This window comes from Typopeltis vanoorti, chromosome 1, assembly GCF_054136105.1.
Source record: "Typopeltis vanoorti isolate ZY-2024b chromosome 1, IOZ_Tvanoo_1.0, whole genome shotgun sequence".
NCBI classification, from domain to species: Eukaryota; Metazoa; Arthropoda; class Arachnida; order Uropygi; family Thelyphonidae; genus Typopeltis; species Typopeltis vanoorti.
In genome coordinates, this window is record NC_143549.1 from 162,340,872 (window position 1) to 162,360,188 (window position 19,317).

Here is a 19,317-nt window from a genome sequence, read left to right on the forward strand (position 1 = left end):
TTTTGCAAAGGCATTTGACAGGGTTCCACATAATAAGCTGATACTTAACTTGCAACACATGGGTTTAGATGTCGGGTTAATCAACAGAATTCAGGATTGGCTGTCTGATCAGCATGAGTTGTGTAGGATACTAGGAGGTCAGCTTTATCTTTTGGTAAAGTAACAGTAGTGCCATCAGGATAAGCAAGAGGTGGAAGTTCTGGTGAACAGCACTTAGTGAAGTAAATGTGAAAGTGATTTTATCGAGGAGTCTGGTTTGGTTTGTATATTGTGATTGGTTGCATTTTTTTTTTTATTATTTGGATTAGTTTATGATAGAAATGTCTTTTCATTGCATTGTCATTGTTTGAACTAATAACTAACTATAAATGAACTAATGATGAATCTTAGATTCATCATTAGTTCATTTATAGTTAGAAGGATAAGTAGAAAAGTGCACTGAGAACAGATACACTTAAAGTTGACATCCATATAGAGAGTGATCAGTCTCCTTGTCATGACTTGGCCAGGGAGCATGGTAATCCAAATGTAGTCTGATCAGTACCTCTCACATACCACTACTTGGACTTCCTCTCCAGGCATAACCTACATAGTATGTGACAGTGGAATTATGCACCATTTGACCAGAAAGCCTCTCCTGCCCCCCATTACTGACAGGTTTGGGCCAGTGCACACCGACTGGCAGCCAGCATATGGCATTGTGTTTTAACTGATGTACCCTTGAATCGAGGAGGTCATGTGTCTCAAAGTATGTTTGGCATATCCTTGAAGGGTATCACTCACATGCCACAGAGAAGGGGGTGGGGTAAACAGAAACCAGAATCCCTGCTCTGGAGATCAAACAGCATGTGCAATCAATCTTCCAATAAACCAGGTGGAGGTATTTCACTAGGTGATGAAAGTCATCTACTTCCCAGTGGTCTAGTTGACATTTCCTCCAACTAGAAGATATCCCTTTATAGTGGGAATACTCACTAGTTTTGCCAGTGTAAGTTCGTGTTTCCTTTTATGTCCAGTGGGAGCTCATATCTCCTTTTATTGCAGAAAATAACTGGGCATAACTGTACATGAAGAACCTTGAAAAATGTAACATATTTGGTATCTGTAGCAGGGAACCAAATTTTTTTAACTTTTTATGAGTGAGACTGACATTTAAAAGTAAATAAATATCCCCTGTAAAATTAAATATCATGAACAAATAAGGTGAAATGAGATGACAGCAGCCCAAGATCAAAACCATGTAGGATGCTACTGGTTATTATTCCGTTTCTGAAAATTTTCCCTGAACTATATAACATTACAGTCATCATCATCATCATCATCAAATTCCTGCCATGTACCCTCAAGGGGTGTACAGGATATGACAGTACTACATGAAAAAATTACATCATTACTAACTTCCTATCTACAATTTTCCTCCAAATCAGTCTGTTACTTGTCAAGACTCCAACATTATCAGATCTTATATTTCTATCGTCTAAGGCACTTTGTACCGTATCAATCCACCTATATCTTGGTCTTCCTCTGGGTCGTTTTCCTGCCAACCTGGCAGAGAACACTTGTTTTGCTAATCTTTCCTCTCCCATTCTATTTAAGTGACCATACCATCTGAGATTAGCTCTGCTAACGCATTCCTGGATACTGACAATGTCAAGTTCTTTCCTAATATCCTCATTTTTAATATGATATTGCCATTGATGCCATCTGTTCATGCCTCTAATCTTTCTCAGGACTCTCATATCTGCGGTCTCTAGTCTTTGGTCAAGTGTTTTACTTCTGACCCAGCTCTCAGATCCATAAGTTAAAATTGGTTTGAACCCAGTCTTGTATACAGCTAATTTAGTGTTCCGACTAATTTCTTTCTTATTCCATATGAATTTATTCAATTGACTTCCCACGATACCAGCTTTGCTGATTCTGTAACATTACAGCAAATTGCTTAAATAATTAAATAATTAAGAAACATTTATTTAATCATGCCAAAGTGAAAATGTAATAGGATTTATTGTTAGCAGTTTCTTAAAATAAAAATATATGTTTCTTCGGAACCAAAGTCTCTCTCTCTCTCTCTCTCTTCCTTTCTATTAAATTTTGTTGTGGCATTAAAGGCATTCTTGATCATACTTTTCATTTTCTCTGATTTAGAAAGAGAAAAACTTACTAAAGAGTAGATAAAAGAGTAGATATTATGTGAAAGCAATTATCCCTCCATACACGTGATATTTAGGAATCTGTTCAGTTTAATGCATTTTTTAGTATCATTTTTTCTTTAATGGCTAAGAAGTATATTGTGAAATATATATATATATATATGTGTGTGTGTGTGTGTGTGTGTGTGTAAATGAATTTTTAACTTGGGGATATTGTATATTAGGATAACCAAGCAATTTCATAAGCTTGGTTATTTTTACTCCTAATCCCAAGTATGCAAACAATTAAGTTTGCACCTGAAACATAGTTCAAGTCTAAAGATGGTATAACACCAGGGCAATTCATTGTAAAGATGGGTAAAGCCCTGATCACTATTCTTAGTATTTTCCCATAATGTAAAGCACATCTCACTAAAAGATGTATACTGCAATACATTATGAGTGGAGTCACTACCCAGACCGGTTTCAACCTTTTTTGAGGTCTCCTCAGTGAGCAGCTAGACCCTAAATATCAAGATTTTAGTAATACAGAGCCTTATCAACTTTACCTCTACAAGTTGCAACAAGGTGTTTTTATTATAATAAATTTAGTTTAATCCTTTATCCAAGTGTGAGCAAACAAAGTTTGAGCCTGAAAGTATCTTCAGGACTGGGGTAAAGTGGTACAACACCAAGACAACTCATTGCAAAGGTGGAGCAAGCTACCAACATTAATGTCTCAGTATCTCCTATAATGCAAAACACATCTCCTTGCGGATATGTCTAATGTTATGCATTAAGGGAAGGGCCACTACCCAGACTAGTTTCGACCTTTATTGAGGTCTCTTCAGTGGGAGCCAGGCCCAAGTTGAGATACCAGGCAGAAGCTTTAGCAGGTCATCTCTACCTATAGGAGTTGCCAAATGGTGTGCCACCCTTTTTTAATAAATTACTCTGGATTTAGAGAAAGATGTTGAAAGTTTATTTTTCACTTGGTTAGAGTATAATAATAATAATAATAAACTTAATAAGAAAAATAAACTTTCAACATCTTTCTCTAAATCCAGAATAATTTATTAAAAAAGGGTGGCACACCATTTGGCAACTCCTATAGGTAGAGATGACCTGCTAAAGCTTCTGCCTGGTATCTCAACTTGGGCCTGGCTCCCACTGAAGAGACCTCAATAAAGGTCGAAACTAGTCTGGGTAGTGGCCCTTCCCTTAATGCATAACGTTAGACATATCCGCAAGGAGATGTGTTTTGCATTATAGGAGATACTGAGACAGGAATGTTGGTAGCTTGCTCCACCTTTGCAATGAGTTTCCCTGGTGTTGTACCACCTTACCCCAGTCCTGAAGATACTTTTAGGTGCAAACTTTGTTTGCTCACACTTGGATAAAGGATTAAACTAAATTTATTATACTCTAACCAAGTGAAAAATAAACTTTCAACATCTTTCTCTAAATCCAGAGTAATTTATTAAAAAAGGGTGGCACACCATTTGGCAACTCCTATAGGTAGAGATGACCTGCTAAAGCTTCTGCCTGGTATCTCAACTTGGGCTTTGCTCCCACTGAAGAGACCTTTTTTCAGCAGCCCTGAGAGAAAGCTCCATGTTCCAGTCCTTCTTCAAACCTGTTCCAGCGGATTCTAGCAACAGTTTAGGAGAACCGAAAAGAGAGCTCCGATTGAAGTCCTGCCTTGGTAAGATTCCTTTGTTCTTTTTTGTGGTTTTTTTTAGGCCTATACACGGCATTCCGCTATTTTATAGGAATAGACTATCCTTGGAAAGTCTTCTTCCTTTCTTTCGTTAAATAATCTCTTCGGTTTTACCAATGGTAAGAACCCTCGGGTTCGAAATAGATACTGGTATTCAGCAGAGGACATTTGCGAGGGCTATTATTGACTGCATCGGGGCAGACAATATTTCCGGTTTCACCCCTTATGGGGGGAGAAGGTTTCAAGTTGTATGCAAAGACGCTGCAACTAGAGAAAAACTTCTGAAAGGAGTCGAGTGCGAGGCAAAAATTTTTCAACCTTTTGTGGTAGGAAGCTTTGTCAAAAGAGTAAGAATAGATCGTTTTCCGCTTGAATATTTAGAAGAAGACGATGACATCATAACTAAAGTATTCTCGAAATGGGGAGCTGTTCGGGATATCGAAATTGGCACGGACGCTGAGATCCCACAATGGAAATCTGGTGAAGTCACCTTTTCCATCATGATGAAGGCAGAAATTCCGAATTTCGTCAAGATAGGATCGGCCAGGGTAATGGTGAGTTACCCGGGAGTAAAGAGGCAATGCTTTAGATGCGGCGCCCTCACTCATCTAGGGGCCCAGTGCCCGAAGTTAATATGCAAGAACTGCCTAACAGCGGGCCATACAGTAGCACAATGCCAGTCAGCATGCCTAAAATGTGGCACTAACGGCCATAAGGTGGACACCTGTCCGGACAGAAACCTGGCCGAAAAATTGGGAGGCAGTATTATGCCCAACACGGAAGCAACAGCCAAAAATGTCATTGGCACAGAACCGAATGAATTCCCTACCCTGAAGGCCGCGCATGAGGGAACAACAAGAAAGAATCATGCCGCCACGTCTGAAACACTGCCGAATACACCAATAGAGAAACCTACAACCAGGAAAGACAAAAGGCAGAAAGAACCAGCCACCGAGCAAACCGTCACTACAAATGTAGCAACCGAAAATAACCAGCAGCACCAACAAAAAGGAACTATCACTGCAGTCACAATAGACGAGGACATGGAGGCAGTAGATATGGAAATCAACAATGCATAAAGCACACAAAAGAGGCCAGCCAGCCCTGAAGAAGTATATATAAAAAAACCAAAACCAGCTGAAGTTGGAAAAATAAAGTCAACTTCAGAACCCACAAAGTTCCCTTATGCAAAGGCCAATGCACCTATAATGCATCTCTTAAAAGATTTCCCCAAGGAGGAGGCGAGACTATGAAAAGCAATAGAAACATTCGGAGACATTCAACTGATACTCACAGGACAAAACGGGCCAAGAGTCGTCAGTGCAGAATGGAACGACGTGTTTGTCGATAATATAGATGAAATCACTCCTGAAAAGATCATTGGTCTTATCGATGCAGAGGACGACATGGGACTAGCACTGCACAGAGGCCTCTACATGCTAAACCACGTCTGTGGAGACAAATTAGCAGATCTCATCATTAAAACCCACAACAATAGACAGCAGGAGGATTTAAACCTCGCCTAACAAGTCAGTCGACTCCTAGTATCGATCTGCCAGAGAGGGGAAAAAAAAAAAAATTTTCCTTTAAGTTTTGTTTCCGTTTAAATTTTGTCCACACAGGAGGGAGTATCCTGAGAACCTGGGCTGCGAAGGCTTACACTGAGGCGGTGCAGCTCCTTGTGGGCTGTATCACCCAGGCCAGGATTTTCCCCCACTCTCCTCAGTTTAAATTGGTCTTTCAGGTCACCCAGGTGTTTTTTTTTTCCTCCGGTTTGTCTTTGCTATTAGTGATATGTAACTTCTTGTGTCCTTTCTCAGTTTTTCTTTTTTAAGTGTCCTCTTTCATTTGTTTTTTACTCCTTTCGCCGGCCAGACATCTGAAGAGATGACTGGCCGTCGAGAGCTGAAAAGAATTGATGGAGGGAGGAAATGTCGGAGATCTGCTTGGTGATGACTCTTGAATGTGGCCAAGCAGATCGACTGAGGCCTCTTTTAACTACCTACTACTATCAACTCTATCTTTTCTACTCCTCTCTTACTATCAGAGCTGGCTCTCAGCACAACTTTTTGACTCTAAAGAGGCCAATGATGATGAGATATGAACTCCCATTCTACCTCAATAAAGGTCGAAACTGGGTAGTGGCCCTTCCCTTAATGCATAACATTAGACATATCCGCAAGGAGATGTGTTTTACATTATAGGAGATACTGAGACAGGAATGTTGGTAGCTTGCTCCACCTTTGCAGTGAGTTGCCCTGGTGTTGTACCACCTTACCCCAGTCCTGAAGATACTTTCAGGTGCAAACTTTGTTTGCTCACACTTGGATAAAGGATTAAACTAAATTTATTATACTCTAACCAAGTGAAAAATAAACTTTCAACATCTTTCTCTAAATCCAGAGTAATTTATTAAAAAAGGGTGGCACACCATTTGGCAACTCCTATAGGTAGAGATGACCTGCTAAAGCTTCTGCCTGGTATCTCAACTTGGGCCTGGCTCCCACTGAAGATACCTCAGTAAAGGTCGAAAACTAGTCTGGGTAGTGGCCCTTCCCTTAATGCATAACAGTAGACATATCTGCAAGGAGATGTGTTTTGCATTATAGGAGATACTGAGACAGGAATGTTGGTAGCTTGCTCCACCTTTGCAATGAGTTGTCTTGGTGTTGTACCACTTTACCCCAGTCCTGAAGATACTTTCTGGCGCAAACTTTGTTTGCTCACACTTGGATAAACGATTAAACTAAATTTATTATACTCTAACCAAGTGAAAAATAAACTTTCAACATCAAGGTGTTTTTATTATTAATAAAAATCTCTGGAGGAGATATAGATGTAAATGAATTTTTAACTTGGGGATATTGTATTAGGATAACCAAGCAATTTTATAAGCTTGGTTATTTTTACTCTTAATCCCAAGTATACAAACAATTAAGTTTGTGCCTGAAACATAGTTTAAGTCTAAAGATGGTACAACACCAGGGCAACTCGTAAAGATGGGCAAAGCTCTGATTACTATTCTTAGTATTTTCCCATAATGTAAAGCACATCTCACTAAAAGATGTATACTGCAATACATTATGGGTTGGGTCACTACCCAGACCGGTTTCAACCTTTTTTGAGGTCTCCTCAGTGAGTAGCTAGACCCTAAATATCAAGAGGAGACCTCAAAAAAGGTTGAAACCGGTCTGGGTAGTGACCTCACCCATAATGTATTGCAGTATACATCTTTTAGTGAGATGTGCTTTACATTATGGGAAAATACTAAGAATAGTGATCAGAGCTTTACCCATCTTTACAATGAATTGCCCTGGTGTTATACCATCTTTAGACTTGAACTATGTTTCAGGCGCAAACTTAATTGTTTGCATACGTGGGATTAGGAGAAAAAATAACCAAGCTTATAAAATTGCTTGGTTATCCTTAGATAGATATAGATGACATTTGTTGATCATCATGGTATTAACCCATGGATATTTGATTAGAAATGAAATTTTTACTATCATCATCATCATTATTATTGTTGATAATAAATGAGTCTAATGGCTTCATGGAGCCATAAGACTCATTGTGAGAGGGCCACCTTAGACAACACAGTCTACCTTGCGATTCTTTAAACTCATCCACCATTTTCACCTTCACTAAACCTCTCAGCCAATGCATTCTATGTTCCTACAACCCTCATACAAAAAATTTATTTACTCTCTTACTTACTACTTCCTTTTGCAACTTCCAGTGCTGAGTCCTTGCTCCTACCTGTCGCTCTACCATATGAAAAATTTCCCCGGTGTCAATCCAATAAATACTCTTCAGTAGTTTATATGTCTCCATTCTCCATGTTATTCCTTCTCCTGCTCATGTTCCATCCACCAAACTCTGTAATTCCTATGCTGTCAGTCTGTCCTCATAACCGGTGTTGTACATTCCTGGTATTGTTTTCATTATCCACCTCTTCACCATCTTCAAGTTATTTCATCCTATTCAAATCCTGGTGACCAGATCTGAGCATGGTAATCCAGATGTAGTCTGATCAAATCTTTATATAGTGGAACCACCACCCATTTATGTCTGCTATTCAATATTGTTACCTTTGTAATATGTTTCTGTATAATGCATCCCATGTGTGGATCTCAAATTTCACAATCCTATATTTAACTGCATTAAACTGATAACATCATTCATTTGCAGCTTATTCAAATCATCCCAGAGTACAAAAACACACCCACAAAGTTACTAATAACCATCCTAAGCTTCACATCATCTGCAAACAACTGAATATCTTCCTGTAGTCCAGTGATAATATACTGACATAAAGATTGAACGGTAATGATCTGAGTACTGAATCATGTGGAATTCCCATATAACTTCCCACTCTGTAATACTGCTTACCCGTATACAACTCTGATTGCCTGTTAGAAAGGCAGTTAGTTACCATTTCAATCTATATGTTACAACATAAATAAGAACTTGTCATGCAACACCCTGTCAAATGCTTTTGAAAAATCCAAAAATGTCAGTTTATGCCTTACCCTCATCCACTGCTCTTGTTACTCTATTATAAAGCCAGCCTGGTTGGCCGAGTGATTAGCATATCCGCTCTCCAGCCAAAAGACTGTGGATTCGAATCCTTCCATGGGCATTGATGTTTGTGACTGCCTGTGAAAATACTAGTGGTGGTGGGAAGTAGATGGTGTTGGTGTAGATGATTATGATAGTTGTGGTTTGTTGTAGTTGGTGGAGATGGAGAGTTGTAGTGTAGGTGCCCTCTCTCGATACGCCTCTTTGGAGGTGTCACATAATAATAATAAAAAGACAGCTAGATTGCTAAAACAAGAGTTCCCCTTAATAAATGCATAGTAGCCTGCAAAAATGTCATTGTTCTCATCTGCACAGTACCTGTATATGAGTACTTGCTCATTTTTCCAAAATCTTTTCACCCGTCATAATCAGATCCTCTGATGCTATGACCAAGTCCAAAATTCTTGATTCCTACTTTCCTTCCACATGCTGCCTAAGATAGTTATCCCTCAAAAAGTCCAGCAATTCAGTTCCTTTTATGGTGCTTCCTCTGCCCAGCTTATATTGATATAATTGAAGTCCCCAATGATGATCACTTACGTTGCACTTTCAAACTTTGCCTAAACATTTCCTTCTCATCACCATTCGATATTACCTGGACCTTAGCACTATTCCACTAAATATCTTGTCCTGTCCACTTCTAGCTCACACCATATATTCTCAAAGGCCATTAGTGTCATTTCCTCTCTGATTCTCCACCTTGAGAAGACACAATTCATCTCTTATCATGAGTAACACATCACGACCACCCCATTTACATTCTCTATCCTGCCGAAATATGCTATACCATCCATGTATTCCAGACCTCTCTTCTTACACATTCTTGCCATCATCTCATTCATTATTATTGCTTTTCTCCTCCACTTTGCATTATCATACCAAGGAAACATACTATGTTCCTTCTCACACATTTCTGCTGAGGAACTCCTAGCAGCGAGCTGAAATCTCTTATTACATGGTTCATGCTACCTCTCAGGTCATTTGTACTAACCATCACTATCATTTCTTCAATGTTTTTCACCCTGCTTCATTGCTATCTCCACACTCTCTGTTGTTCCTTCAGGCAAGCACTTCTCTTGCATTCTACTCGGTGCACCTCAAATCATCATCATCTCCATATGTGACACTCCCCACAGTTTCATTCTTGCTTCTCTCACTAGCATCTCTGATCCTTTCTGCTTCCACTCTCCCTCTCTTTTCTTCTCACACTCTTTCTCTCCCTCCTTCCTCTCATCTCACCATCCTCTGTGTCCACACTCTCTTGACTTTTTCCAATTTCTTCTCTTTCTGTGCTTCTCTCCCTTGCTGAGTTATGCACTTCTCTTACACCTACTCTCATTCTTGCACTAGTTAACCTCTTTATCTCTTCATTCACCCTCCTCAACTCAGCCTTCATTCTTTCCACTTCTTTTCTCTGCAGTTCTATTTTTCTCTCTCCACACATTCTGCTCTCACCCAGAATTCACTTACACAAACACAACCATCCATCAAAACCTCCCTTTACCACACTCTTCAAAGTCAAATCCATAGACACCTCTTTCATATTCTCTTCACCCTCTAACACACTATTGATATCCACAAGTCACCCATTTCCAGTATACTACCTCCACTGCTAAGACAGTAGCATTTGAATTTCCAAGCACTTCCCACTGCCTGCATTTAAGGCACACATTCCCATTCCTCGCCTGCCATTTTTAAACCAGGATGCAAGCATGCAACTTGCATAGCATGCGATGAAATCCTTTACTGCGAGTAAAGTAAAATTCTCTGGATTAAAGATGTAGTTGTATTACCACTAGCACTGTGATCTGAGGAAGAAAGATTCCAATTAGATATTTCATTATATGGCTACCAGGAGGAGAAATGATTGCAGATGAATAACAAAAACTTTGCTGGATGGCAAAAGTGGTCAGATGACCAATGCAGAGCTATTTATTACTCTCTTTATTAGAGTATTTTATTCTTCATTAAGTTAGTTATTCCTGGATGTCTGAAGGATTAGAAGTGAATGGGGTAGGATGTATTTAGAATACTGAGTACTTTTGATGATAGATGGAAGGTGGAGGAGGTTCTGGATGAGATTTTAATATACATTTTAAGAGGAATTGACATTGCTGTTGTATAAGGGTAATGGTAAAATGAATGCCATATCCAGTTTTTATATCTTCTGTAGTTGTTATGATTTTGGAAAAATTATCAGTTGTTCCTGTATAGAATTACAGAGATGTTAGTAATATTATTTATGAAAGAGCAAAAATGTGAGAATAAGAATTGGATTTTGTATAGTGATTTTCATCGATAAAAGGCGTGCTTGAGGAGAGTGTGACAATCCTATTTTCCTAGTGATAAGATTAAGGATGTTAGTGATGCTGTAAGGATACAGAGGGTGAAGGTGAAAGAGATGTTTATTTTGGCTGGTACAAATGATTTAGCAAGTGACAGGTGTGGTATGTGACAAGACATGAAAGAATTGCTAGCGCATGTGTAAAAGAATAGTGAAAAAGTAAAAGTTGTGAGTCTGTTTCTGCAGTATGATAGACGCAAGCTGAGGTGCAGAACTATGATCACGAAAGAGTCATGGTGAGATTATGCAAGAGGAATAGTATGGAGTTTGTTGATGTGTAGAGTAAGTTTGATGGAAGGAAGGATTTATATAAGGTGGGGGCTTGCATTAGAAATTATTTGGGATCAGGACTTGAAAAAGTGTTGTTAAGTGAGAGTTCAGATGTGCAGAATCAAGAAAACTAGAATGTTTGGGTTTGTGTAGGGGAGGGGAAGTTGTTGGCTAGCATTGAGTCTAAGCAACCCAGATGTTAGTAAGTGAGACAGTGATTTCATGTACTGGCCTAAGCAACACAAGGTGAGTAGGGTGTAGGATGAAGGGATATTGCAGTTTATGTATACTAATGCCAGAAGTATTGGAATAAGGGGGGAGGAGTTTTTGGTATTAGTTAGCTCAACTTGGCCAAAAGTTATAAGCATTAGTGAGACTTAGTTGACCGAAGATGATATGGTCATAGGAATAGAATGCAAGGAATATGGTGTCATCAGAAAGGACAGAAGGAACAGGATGGGATTGTGTGGGGGGGGGGGGGGCACTAATGATAGCAGTGGAATTGAAGCCAAAAAAGAGTGGAAATACATCAGGGTACAAGGATTCAATTCAGAGGGCAGTTCATTTGAAGCTATCTGGTGTGAGATAGAGGCCAGCAGAACAAAATATATAACTGATTGCTGCTATAATTCAGGAGTTATAAGGAAGACTGTAGATGACATGCATTGTCAAATTAGAATGATGAGTACAGGTCAAGTAATTATTATTGGGAATTTCAACCATGTAGACATAGATTGTGGGAGGAGGAATAGTCACACTCAGGGAATGAAATAGAATTTATACAGGAACTGAGAAATAATTTCCTAAGGCCAAATGTAATGGAAGGGACACAAGGGTCAACAGGGCTGGATCTGATCATAGCATCAGAGAACTTAACAGCAACCAATCTAGCTATGCTGCCTATCTCTGCTTGGAGAAATTGCACCTTGAAAACTGCCAGATATGTAGAATTTTCTGATAAGAAGGGATATATATTGAATTACAAAGCAGGTGATTATGATAAACAGATGAGTCAGCTTTCAGCAGTGTTATGGCATAAGAATTTAGCGGTGAGAGATGCTGGTGATGAATAGAAGGTAGTCAAGGGGTGTTTGAAGAAAGCAGTATCAGAATGTATACCCAGAGTCATAAGGGTAAAACAGGTGGGAGTTACATGGATGAATAGCATCATTAAGCAAGAGTTGCAAATAAAAAGTTGTGCAGGAAATTTAAAGAAAAAGGTGATCAGCATACCCATGAGCAGTACAAGGCACAGGCAAGAAGGGTGACCTGTATAGCTAATTATGAGAGAATCATAACCAATGATGCAAAAAGAAATCCTGAAGCATTCTTTTGATATGCAGCAAGTAAAAGGAGGAATGACTATGGAGAGATGACTTCAAAAAGTGCTGATGGGTGTACCATCTAGGTGGTGATGTTGCCATGCCAAATGTGACATTGACTGATGGAAAGATAGAGGCTCAAGAAACAGAGATGCTCAAAATACTGCAGAACCTCAATGTGAACACAGCCATGGGATTAGATGGCATATCAGCTTGTGTATTACAAGAATGTGCAAGGGAATTGTCAGCTCCTTTGTCCAAGCTGTTTCATTTAATCCTCAGTACTGGGAAGGTACCAATGGAGTGGAAAAAGGGCAAAATAGTCCCATTGCATAAAGGAGGCTCCAAGACAGAAATAGCAAATTATAGATTAATCAGCATCTCAAGAGTGATGGTTAAGGTATCAGAGAAATTGTTGAAAGACAGAATTCAGGAACGAGTGGACAGAAATATGATACTCTATAAGGGACAACATGGTTTTGTTAAGGGTAGGTCTTGCCTTAGTAATTTGCTTACTTTTTATAATCAAGTGACATTGGAGTTGTATAATGGAAATGACTACTCAATGATATTGCTAGACTCTGCAAAGACAATTGACAAGATTCCACATAGAAATTTGTTGCATAAATTGAAGCAAATGTGGATGGATATGAATCTGGTAATTTGGATTAGAGTTGGTGGGGGGGGGGGGATGATGAATAGATATCAAAGAATGGGTTATGAAGGAATTGAGTCCAGAAGAAGGCATGTGACCAGTGTTTTCCACAGGACTCAGTACTTGGTCCTTCTGTTGTTTAATTTGTATATTAGTAATAAAGGAAAGGAATCAACAGGAATATTCAGTTGTTTTCTAATGATACTAAACTTGGAAGAATAGTGGAAATGAAGGTGATGTGGAGATCCTGCAGGAGGGATAAATAGACTAGCAGTATGGGCAAAGGTAAATGGCTGCCAGTTTAATGTGGCCAAGTGTAAATAAAGTGATGCACTGTGAGAAGCGATCACAAGCTGTGTACTATACTAATGGAACTCTATAAGAAACTGATGAGGCCAGGGACTTGGGGTGATTATGGACGAGAAGTTTAGAGGGCATAGCCAAAACAGCACATCATATTATGTAGTTGATGAAGAACACACACTAACAAACAGAAATATAGAGGTGAGGTGATTATTCTATATATGACTTTTATATATAAGACTATTAATAATAAATTAATAATTTAATTTATATTTTGATGATACTTAAATTTTATTATATTAAACTTTATTAATTTATTAAAATTATTAGTGATAAATATTGATAATAAATCAATAAGATCCTATATAAGACTTTAATAAGGACACATTTGAACTCGTGTATACAGATCTGGATACTTGGATTCCATGGGGATGAAGAAGTGGTGGAGTGGCTAATGACAAAAATTGTGGAAGGTCTGTGGACCTTAAAAACTAGGTTATATGTGAAATAGAGAAGACATGATCGAAGCATGTAAGTTGTTAAAAGGAATTTATAGAATTGATGCTGAAGATTTTTTTTCAGTGCATGGCAGGAAGGTAGAGAACAAGGGGTCACCCATGGACATGGACATTGGATTAAAAAAAAAAAAAAAAAAAAAAATTAAATTATTATAATTGAATAATTAAATATATTTAGGAAATTTAACCTTAGCTACTTAGGTGGCGCTTTGTGAATATAACAGTTATTGTTTAATTAGCCTTGTACCTGTACTGATGATGCCTGTGATACTCAGGTGAAAATTCTACGAATAAAGAATAATGAAAAATAATTTACGTGAGTTAATTCCGTTATTATAATAATTAGTAAAAATATAAATAATGAATCTCCCACAGTGAGTGTTCTGACTCCATGGAGATATCAGTATAAATAATAATAATGAATTTTTTAAAGAAAAATATTGTTGTTTCAGTAATCTAGTTATCTTTTATAATAAAGTAACAAGTAGTTTAATATCTGTTGTGTAGATATCAGGTTATTGGATTATTGACAGTTGAATGTCTGAAAGATGTGGGGATTCCACAGAGCTCAGTATCAAGTCCTATGGAATTTCACTGCTCCATCAGTATATCTCAGTATTGGGATCATCATTATTCAACTTTTATATCTCTGTTATTTTCACTGTATTGTAGGGAGACATTCAGTTAATACAGATGATGTGAAGCTATAGGGAGGTAGGGATAATAGTGCCAATGTTGTGACACACCAGGAAGCTCTGAATAACCTGGGAAAATGGGTGAATGAATGGCAATAATAGTTTAATGTAGCCAAATATATGGTTTTCTTTGAAAACCACAGATGGGAGACTGCATTCTCTGCTTAATGCAGAAGTGGAGGAGGCAAGAGATTGTCTCAGAGGTAATGAAGACAACCTAGTAGATTGCAATAGCACTGAAAAGGATGTTGATCGATTGAAAAAGTTGTGGTAGTTCCATTGTATAAGGCCCTCATCAGGTCACATCTATAGTATTCTGCTCAGATCTGGTAAAGTAAGGATAAAACAATCATAACTGAGATATTGACACTACAGAAATTTTTTAAATAAGTAGAAGAGGACAATGACAAAGGATCATCTCTGGAGATTGTCCAAGTGAGTATTGATTAAGAGAATGAATAGTGGGTTTTTTTTTCATGAAAACTAGTAGTGTGTAGAATACATTTTCTGAAAAGATATCAGAATGCAAGGAATAAATGAGTTTAATGATAGTGTGATGGGAATTCTTGGATGCGATAAAGTCCTAAATAATAGTAATAATAGTAACTTTTGAATTGTCGTTATTCCGTCATCTTTTAAGGACAGAGTAAGTATTACTGTATTACAACTGTGTAAGCATACTTGATGACAAGTGCACATAGCCATCCTAACAGTGGTGCAAAATTGACCTTGGAAATGGTGCCAAAAATCATTACTTTTTAAGATTCTTTTTCCATTTTTGGGACATTGTCCTGAAGCCATATTTATTGAAGTTTGGTATGGGTTTCATTATCATTACTTTTCTTAAAAAGTAAAAAGTCCTGCTGACCATGTTCTTGGCTACCTCACATGTTTTCTATGTAAAGAACAATGAAAATCATTAAAATAAAACTAAAGCCAAAGAGATTTTTTTTTGAATGATCTACTACCATCCATAATGCAACCTCAAAAATATAGCTGCATGACATTGTCCATGATATGGGAGACAATGAAGTTAAGAAACAAAAGATTTTTTGCCAACATAGCCAGGCTGTCTTCTCATATGCCTTATAATGTGTGCATGCTAGGAGTTAAATACAACTGTGTCAGCTGTTTTAGTTTTGACTTTATGAGAACTAGTAATTCTCAAACTTCATTAGGACATGGTGTCAAAATATTGTAAATAATTTTCTTTTCGATCTAGATTTGTCAAATAATACTGTTAAGAATTTTTGAAAATAAGACTACTGTAAATCTTTACTTAATTGTCTCTTGAATAAATTTTATATATTTAATATATTCCACTTGTATTTTCATTCATTTGGATTTTTTTTTTTTAATATTTAGTTCTTGCAGTTGCCATCTTATCATTCAGAAAAACTGTTATCTTACAAGCTGAAAACCAAACAATGGTAGAGGTATGAATATTACCTTGTGTTATTTTAAATAGTTCAGCTCATTAAAATATGCAAAATACTGTGACTACAAATTTTCTGTTTTATTTTGTGTGATTTTCTTTCTTGACTACTTATATAATAACTATAACACTTTTTTGAATGTTAGTCAAGTGAGTTTTAATTAATCGTCCTACATGTTTCACCAATTTTTACTATCGGCATCTTCAGGGATACAATTGGTGAGCGATATGAAAGTAACAGACTAGGTTTTAACTGACAGTTCTAATTCATACAAAATTGGTATTGTGCAAGACAATGCACGTGTCTTGGGAACATGATTTATTTGTTATGAGACATAATGTAATTGGTGTGAAAGTTCATTTCTTTGATGTTTAGTGATATAATTAAAGCTTTCCAAATTTCCGGTAGGATTAGACCTTGATTCTTATTTAGGTTTCCTGTTGAACGGGCGACTATAGCAGCTTCCTTGAAGGTTCTAGAATGGTAGTTCTCTTCTATATAGGGCATATGACTCTTATCCCACTCAATGATGGTTGGTAGAGGCAAAGTGGGAAGAAAGGCCTGAAATATCTTGTCTGTTGTTTCTAACATAGCCTGTGTGCTCCTTCTGTCTCGTTTCGAAGCTTCTAGAGGTCTGACCAACAAACTAACACCACAGGAGCAAGGTATATTATATACTCCAGAGTACTTGTAGAATGGATGAGGGTCTTTCGGTGATCTTAAAAATTTCCAAATAGTATTGGCTGGCTTAAATGCTACTCTAATATTGTGTGGTTTTAGAAGGATAGCCAATTTTTTGGAAATGCTGCTGACAAATGGAATAGTTATAGTACTGATATGTTGGGTGCCATCATGTTGTCTTTGTGGTATATCCGAAAAGAGAATCTTGTTGCAGAGTCTTTTAGGATAACCATTTAAGGATAGCTCTCTGGATATTGTAGCTATTTCTTTTTGTAAGTCATCTTGGTCTGTTGTGTAATGTATAGCTCTTTTCTTAAGCATATGGATAATGCTAAGTTTCTGGGATATATGATGTGACAAGTTGAAATGGAGATAACGTCCAGTATTCGAAGTTTTCTATGCACAGACAGGTTGATACTGTTATTGGTTTGTTTCTTTATTGGGATGTTCAGGAATGCAAGTTTTTCATCTTTTTCAATTTCTAATGTGAATTTGATGGTATGGTGGAAACTATTGATTTGGTTGAGATAATCCATTAGTTCTTCTTTCGTATGATTCCAAATGATAAAGATGTCATCTACGTATCTGTACCAATTTTTTGGTTTTGTTGTCTAAGATGTTGATGACTTCCACAACTGGAATGTCTGTAAACAGAGATGTGACGTCAAGGCTTGCTAGTATATCATCTTCAGAGATAGGGATGTTTTTTAATTTTTCAATAAAATGTGAGTTTTTGATATAAGTATCCGAGTTGTGAATGTGTTGTTGTAAAATCTTGGCTAGATATTTAGACAGTTGGTAACTTGGAGAATAGATTCCATCAACTATTGGACGTAATGATATACCTTCTTTATGTATTTTAGGAACGCCATACAATCTTGGAGTCAACGGGTGCATGGATTTTAGCTTTCTTATTAAGTCTATAGGCCAGTTAGTCATTCAATGTAATAGTTCATTGGTGTCGTTATGGTTTTTTTGCATAGGATCTGTACTGAGAACGTCATAGACAGACATGTCTGATAATAGATTTTTAATTTTCTCTTCATAATCTTTTGTATTTAAGATAACAGTATTGTTGCCTTTATCAGCTTTAAGTATGATGATGTCTTTATTATTCTTTAATTTGAGTAGTATTCTTCTTTCCATTTGATTAGTGTTGGTGTTATGGAGATCTTGACGAAGCGGAAAGGATTATGCTGCTTTTTAATCGTAAGTCATTAGCGATTGGGTGTGGTAGCAATGAGATGGCTTTTTCTAAGTTGCAGATGAACTCTATTTTAATATGGCTAATTCTTTCTCGGAGAAGGGCAAATGAAGTTTGGTGGTAAATAATATTAGCTTTTTTTGTTTTAAAATGTTGTTTGAGACGAAGAAATTTTGGGATAACGTTATTGTCTCGACACCTTTTTAAAAACCACCAAAAATAAAAACCCTTTTTTATTTACCACCAAACTTTATTTGCCCTTCTCCGAGAAAGAATTAGCCATACGAGAGTCTTGCTCAGCCAAATAGACTCTCAATGCTATGACTTGTTCACAGACATCTCTAATAACCTTGACGTAGATACTTGGCAACTTTTAGATAATATGATTAGCAACAGTTATGCCAAAACCTTTAGTTACAGCAAAAAGATGCAAATTGATAAATTCAACTTGCTGTATGATAATTACATTAACTCTAAACCGTCTCTACCAGATCACCAAGTGATAATAAACCTATCTAAACACATTTTAACAAAACCTGACATCTCAATTCTCAAAAGAGGATTCAATTTTGCCTTAAAACCTACTGCTATTTCTAAAATAGAGTTCATCTGCAACTTAGAAAAAGCCATCCCATTGCTACCACACCCAATAAATAATGACTTACGATTAAAAAGCAGCATAATTCTTTCCGCTCCGTCAAGATCTCATAACACCAACTCTAACCAAATGGAAAGAAGAACACTACTCAAATTGAAGAATAATAAAGACATCATCATACTTAAAGCTGACGAAGGCAATAAATCCATACTTCCAAAAATCTAATGAGAAATATCAACCTGACAAGCGTGGGTACTCAAATTTCCAGAAATCAGACAAGTCAACAAAGCCTAAACAATAGAAATATTTTTACAATAGAACTGTTGTGGGTTTTTGCCAGACTATCGAGGATATCAAGATTTTACTGTAGAAACACAAAACTTTCTGTTTCTTTCTGCAGGAAACATATTTAAGATCTAATGAGGACCTTATCTTAAGGAATTTCACTGTTTTATGCAAAGACAGAACTGCAGATGATCCTGCTCATGGAGAAGTAGCTATCATAGTGGGCAGTCCTTCTCCTTTCTATCATGTTCGGCTTAATACTGCTCTCGAAGCGGTAGTGATTTGCTTATCCATAGGATTTCTTATTACAGTATGTTCAATTTATTTACCACTGGATGCTCAGTTATTATTATTATTATTATTATTATTATTATTACCCAAGACTTCATGGAGTCAAAGACTCATCTACGAGGTCCTTTTATCAAATACGCAGTTCATCACACGTGCTTTAAACACACTCAAATCCTCTGCAGACACCACACTCTCAGGCAAGGCATTCCAGTCATTCACAGCTCTGCATGAAAAAAACCTGCCTTTCACTCCCCTACTCACACCTCCTTATACAGCTTCCAGGGA

The 19,317-nt window shown here is 37.3% G+C and overlaps 1 protein-coding gene across 6 annotated transcripts in view; it reads left to right on the forward strand.

The window, feature by feature from the left end:
• The window catches only part of LOC150110589 (TBC1 domain family member 19), a 476,985-nt gene that overhangs the window by 421,848 nt on the left and 35,820 nt on the right, over window positions 1-19,317 (forward strand). For all 6 annotated transcript variants that reach the window (XM_090395037.1, XM_090395020.1, XM_090395012.1 and 3 more), the window contains one exon: window positions 15,903-15,973. In XM_090395037.1, the coding sequence (XP_090251163.1) occupies window positions 15,903-15,973 (71 nt within the window). The remainder of the gene's footprint in view (window positions 1-15,902; window positions 15,974-19,317) is intronic.